The sequence below is a fragment of the Poecilia reticulata genome, linkage group LG4, assembly GCF_000633615.1.
Source record: "Poecilia reticulata strain Guanapo linkage group LG4, Guppy_female_1.0+MT, whole genome shotgun sequence".
Classification (NCBI taxonomy): Eukaryota; Metazoa; Chordata; class Actinopteri; order Cyprinodontiformes; family Poeciliidae; genus Poecilia; species Poecilia reticulata.
In genome coordinates this window covers 4,868,886-4,874,952 of record NC_024334.1, presented here as the reverse complement: position 1 = coordinate 4,874,952, position 6,067 = coordinate 4,868,886, and the positions used below count along the sequence as shown (strand labels likewise).

Below are 6,067 nucleotides of genomic sequence, written 5' to 3'. Positions count from 1 at the left end.
TGTTTTACGACCTTTGCTGTTTTTTCTCTGCTGTCTATCTTGCCTATCCTCCCTCTTTGAAGTTTGAAAATAAAAGACAAGCTTTACCCAAAGATTTTCAGAACGCTCTATGAACAGCTCGGAGGAGCAATTGATAGAGTTTGTTCTCCTTTGCAAAGTTTGTCATAAAATTCATATACGTTGTCTGTGGTTCTTTTATGTAGGTTCTAGGAAAATACCTATCAGTCAGCACCTCCTGCTTTCAGTTTCACAAAACGTCCTACTTAAAGCACCGTTCCTCAAATCTACCGACTGCTTTCAAGGCACTTAAAGAGTTAAAAGCGAAATGTTTGTGATTTATTGAATTAAAACTAGTTTCAGATCCAGAAACTAAATCCAGGAGAACAGAATCTGCTTTTCATCTTTTGCTGGAAATTAAGATCCTAGGATTGGACCTGAAACAGCCAATCAGAGCCAGGAGGCGGGTCTTATCGCTGTTAATCAACCTTCTGGAAATGCATCCTGGAAAATAACCTGGGAACTTTGGAAAAGCAACCTGGAAGTTCCTGTAAACTGGAAAGCTTGATGTGTTTACTGGTTTAGGAGGCAGAACTCTGTGGACCCGGTTCCGGTACTGACCCAGACCATGTGGTGGACGCTGTAGATGTCGGAGTCTCCCATGTAGACGCGGATGGCTCTCAGCGTGAAGCCGTACTTCTTCCCGGCTCGGTGGATGACGATGGCGGGCTGGACGCTGCTGACGGCCGGGGAAAGGTCGCGGCTGGGCGAGGAGTCCCGGGACGACGGGTTGGACGACTGCGAGTGTGGAGACATGGGGCTGGCCAACGGCGACGCTCCGTGGTGATCTGCGGACAGACGGAGGCGAGTCAGAGGAACGTCCTGCGGCGCCGACGGCTCTGGGAGTCGAACCGACCTCCTGGGATCACCAGCGACAGCGTATTGGCCGACGCCGACTTGATGACCTTGGTGAACGGCCGGGCGCCGCCGCTCGCCGCGTGCTTGTCTGCGTCTCCGGACAGCAGGCGATGGCGAGCGCGGCGGGCCGCCAGGTCGCTGATGGCCCTCGGTGTGGACGGAGAGTCGCCGTCTCCAGAGCTTCCTGCTGCAAAGAGTCGGCCATCTTTATTATTAACGAGGCTGAGGGTCAGAGGGTCAGGAACACCGTGGCGACACTGACAGCTAAGCGGGTAGGGCAGCATCCTTCACAAGGAGCCAAATTAGTACCGATATTTATTCATCAAAAAGAAATTTAAAAAAAATGTACCACTGAAAAATTCAAGATGGCCGTTGTGGCTGTCAAGAGAAAATTATTTTTCTCAAAATTTTCCAATATCTATCACAGGTGAACACTTTTGGTGTAAAATAATAAATAATTAAGCCAACAGAATCAATTAGATGAACATTTCTGGTGTCAAATCACAGCCTAAATATTCTGAAGCACAGAAATCAAATATATTTTCTTTATCGCTCATTTCAAAATGGCCGCCATGGCTGTAAAACCAACAGGAGTAGCAGTTTAGGCTAACTAACTGCTAATACGCTAAATACAGAAAACCTTTGTAGGAGCTGAATTTCACCCAAATATTTACGGTTTTAGAGTTTTGTAAACATTTATTAGCTCCGACTCTCACATGACACGTTTCGATTATAAAAGTTAAAGCTTTTCAACGCATCCTGTGATGTAACTTCTGTTCACAATGGAGCTTCAGCTTCACGTCTCATTAGCGTTAGCTACGCAGACCTTCGTCTTTGTTCGGACCGTTACAGAAGTGATTAGAAGAAACATCTGGAAGAAATGAAACTTTTCCAGAAAATTCCTCCAATGCAGTTTCTTTCATTTCAACTTTATGGACTTTATGATGTGCAAAGTGATGATAAACAGGGTGAATTTCACAATAAGATGTCCTGCCACATAAATCAGAGCTTTGATTTGACCAGATTCACTTTTAGGAGGTAAAAAACCCACATTTATAATGTTTTGGTCCAATTAGCCCAAAATGGCCGCTCCGGTTGCTCCATTGGTTCATCTCTCACTAAAACCTTCGTGGAGCAAAAACACTTCTGCCGAGTCAGTCCGAATTCACTAAAGTTTTAGTTAAGATGTGGATTTAAAAGTCTGAGGTCTGTTTTTGTGTTTCAACAAAGATTTTTAGTGTTTTGCTCCATTTATTAGGAAAAGTTTTAGGCGAGGATTCCTGCGTTTCATCACTAATAAACCAGTCAGGCTAACAGCTAACAGCTAAATGTACCAGAAAGACACTGGAGAACCTTCACCCAGGTGCTCAGTTTGCACAGTGTGTGTGTGTGTGTGTGTGTGTGTGTGTGTACTGACGTGTGAGCGTGGCCTTGCTCTGCTGGCTGCTGGTGGAACTGGGCGTGGTGGGAGACTCTTCCAGCTTCAGCTCCACTGGGAGCTCTGGGATGGAGAGCGGCAGCTCCTCGGAGCGCGGGCCCCTCGCCGCGGCCGGACCCAGCAGGCTGGGGCTCTTCCTGCTGCCGGCGCCCCCTGCTGGACCGGCCAGACACAGCAGCAGGTTATGATCTGTCAGACTGACCTTTAACCCCGAGCTGCAGCCTGTTTAGGGTTTCTGCAGGTTTCACCAATTCAAATTTAAGACTTTTTCATACTTAAGAATAAAGTTCAATGTCTGTATCTCTACAGAAAAGTATGAACTTCGTCCAGCCAACTTTCCCATGAGAGACTCGGAAATGCTAGCTAGCCAGGGTGTATCAGCAGCTAGTTAGCGTTAGCCTCAAACACCTCAAGTCACAAAAAGCAGCATTTCTGAGCTCAACTCAAACTTTTGCCTGACAGGAAAATACATCAGTGAGTCGGGCTCAAAGCCTAACCAGTACTTCTGACTGATTCCTCCTGGTTGGAGAAATCAGGTTCCAGCAAATCAGATTTAAGACTTTTTAAGACCTTTCTTTAATGCCACCTGTAATTACATCAGTAAATATGTGGGATGGTTCTGGGAACCTACGACAAAGAGCAAAAACAGTGAACCCGGCTGTGTGTCCATGACAGAGGATAAAAACGTAGCTAACTAGCTAGTGCGGCTGTGTTAGCAGCTATTAGCGGTAGCCTCAAACACCTTGAGTCACAGAACGCAATGAAGACGTTTCTGATTCCTCCCTTACAGGAAAATCCCACGAGGTAAAAAAAGTACATTGAACCTTCCTGCCGCAACAAAACGTCCGTATTTAAGGCCGACTTACATTTCCACGATGCTTTTAAGACGTTTTAAGGCTTTAATTTTAGACACATGAATTTAAGACTCTTTAAGGAGCGACCCCAAGAACAAGTCGAAGAGACGGAGTGGAGAGCATCCGATGCTCCGCAGCTGACCCGTCTGCGCTCACCTGGACTTCCTTCCTCCTCGGCGGAGATGGCGAAGCGCGGCATCTCGATGATGGCGGAGCAGCAGCGCCTGCGGACCGTCAGCGGCGGGCTGGAGTCGCTCTCCGTGTGCGACGACTCGGAGACGGAGAGACGCTTCCGCAGGCTGGAAGGACAGGAGACACGACGGAAAATAAAACCTCACCAGACCTGATCGCCCGGCGGCTTCACTCTCCGGGTACCAAACGACCAGGGGCAGAAATGATTTAATGCCGGAGCATCAGCAGCTCCAGGCTGCAGGACATTTAGTTTAATTATGAGAACAGAGTCAAAACACCAGCAGAATAAAGAAGCAGCTCCGTTTGTGGTTCAATCTGGTGACTTATTATGATTTTATAGTTGGAATATAACTGTTCACCTGAATCAACAATGTGAATAAATAGAAGCTGTGAAACAAGATGGCCGCCCTGACAGAATGGTGGAAGCCAAAGCCATGGATTGGTGGAATCAGTGTTTACTGGTTTCCCCGGTAACCGACGGCGACTCACATCTCCGGCGATCCGACCAGCCAGGACCGGTCCCGGGTCTTGAGTCCGCCCAGGCTGTCGACGCGGTCGCCTCCTTCCTCGCTGAGGCTGCGCTTGGTGGGCGGCGGCGTCCGCTTCTCCTCGTGGAGAGACAGACGCTCCATGCTGCTGTACACCTGCAGGGACACCGTCGCCATGGAAACCCAGACAGACAGACAGCGAAAAGCCGCCCAGCCCAAATCTGATGCTAATGCAGCCAGAAACTTATTTATATCCATCAGTTCATAACATTTTTATTTGCTCTTCATTACATTCTGACCAGAACCAGAACCAGAACCAGAACCAGAGCCCACTGGGGCTGAGAGGACTGGACTCTTGGAGCAGAACAGGACTTTAAAGTTAAATTGGGATTTTTACAGTAACGCTACGCGGAGACGCCTGGCTGTCAGCGATCGATGATGTCATGTTTGACAGATGATCAACATTTCAACAGAAATTAACACGGAGATTTATGAAAACGCGTTTTTGTTTCCTGCCACAGAACGACGGCGAATATTTCCTAAAACCCAGCACACCTGGAGAGAAGCTCAGGTGTCAACACTGATCTTTACGTCCCAGTTTGGTGCAAACCCGTCCAATCTGGCAACCCTGAGGGGTGACCAGGTAACCAGGTGGCCGGGTAACCAGGTGACCTGATAGCCAGGTGACCGGATAGCCAGGTGACCGGATAGCCAGGTGACCGGATAGCCAGGTGACCGGATAGCCAGGTGACCAGGTGACCGGATAGCCAGGTGACCGGATAGCCAGGTGACCNGACGGCGTGCGCGCCAGCGGCGACAGCGGGATGTTGCCGGCAGACTTGCGGCGGGGGGAGCGGTACTGGCGCTGCAGCTTGGGGGCCAGGCCGTGCAGCGAGCTGGGCCGGATGTGGCCGGAGCCGGCCGGCGAGTTGGGAACGCTGGAGCCGGGCGAGCTGCTCTGGGACGAGTTCCCTCCCACTGGGACGAGAAGCGGCCCGGTTAGAGGAGGACCTTCCACCGGACCCGGTCTCTGTGCGGGCGACTCACCTGAGTGGGCGGAGTCCGGAGCGGACCGGTGGCCCTGCGTGGGGCTGCGCGGCGACAGGTTGTGGGTGGGCGAGCCGGCGCCGCTCTCGCCGGACGACAGCGAGCGGTTCAGCGACGACAGGCTGCGGCTGGTGTGCAGCAGCGACGCCTGCTTGGTGATCTTCCTGAACAGAGACGTCCGCTTCTTACTGCAGGCAGACAGCGTCACACTGCGGTCAGAACCAGCCGGAACCGGACAGAACCGGCCCACTGAGGCCAGAACCAGCCGGAACCGGACAGAACCGGCCCACTGAGGTCAGACTAAATAATCTGCTGCGTTTCAGGGATTATTCTGATGACATCACAGATTATTCAGCTCTGATTGGTGACGCTACATGTTCAGCTCAGCATCATCCTGTCTAGATAAATCTGTTCTGAACAAGTTAAACATTTTAACTGGATAATTATTTAGTCTGAAATCGTCACATTTATGGATGAAAAGCTAAAACTCGACTTGAAGCCTGAACTCTGATTTATGTTTCTCTCTTCGGTTAAATAACTCCAAATATTGCTGCTCATTATTGATCCCTATCAGTTTCATCATGAGCTCAGAAACCTTCATCTCATCCTCATGGTGGAAGCTTCTAAAGCTGCTGTGACCCCAGATTGACCCCACCTGTCCTGTCCCTCCTTGCTCTTCGTCTTCTTGTTGCGTCTCGCCATCTTGGACTTGTGGTTGGTCTTGCGCGCCGGGCCGACTTTGATGGACGTGTTTTCAAACGGCGTGGCAGAAATAGACACCTTGGGTCCACTCTGAGAAAACACAGCAGAATCAACGAGGCCTCTGATTGGCTGCTTCCAGCAGGCGGGCAGACGGAGGCCTCTGATTGGCTGCAGCTGTCCTTACCTTCAGGATGAGCTCCACCACCTCGGTGTGGACCAGGCCGTGGACCGGCTCTCCGTTCACGTGGGTGATCAGGTCGCCCTCCCTCAGGCCGGCGTCGTGCGCCGGGCCGCCCCCCTCCACATGCTGAGGGGGGAGAGCGTCAGTTAGGGTCAAAGTTCAAACCCCAGCCAGGGTCAGTGTTAGAGATTTTTTGGTATTATCATTTTGTTGTTACTTTAGTTCATATTCAGTCTAATGTTAGAGCAGA

General features: G+C 50.4%; 1 protein-coding gene across 1 annotated transcript in view; it reads right to left on the bottom strand.

Annotated features, from left to right (window-relative positions):
* mast2 (microtubule associated serine/threonine kinase 2) overlaps positions 1-6,067 on the bottom strand; it is a 108,652-nt gene that overhangs the window by 10,234 nt on the left and 92,351 nt on the right. The window contains exons 24-28 of the mRNA XM_008406483.2: positions 3,889-4,043; positions 3,364-3,506; positions 2,333-2,509; positions 914-1,102; positions 575-845 (exon numbers count right to left, since the gene is read on the bottom strand). Coding sequence (XP_008404705.2) covers positions 575-845; positions 914-1,102; positions 2,333-2,509; positions 3,364-3,506; positions 3,889-4,043 — 935 coding nt within the window. The remainder of the gene's footprint in view (positions 1-574; positions 846-913; positions 1,103-2,332; positions 2,510-3,363; positions 3,507-3,888; positions 4,044-6,067) is intronic.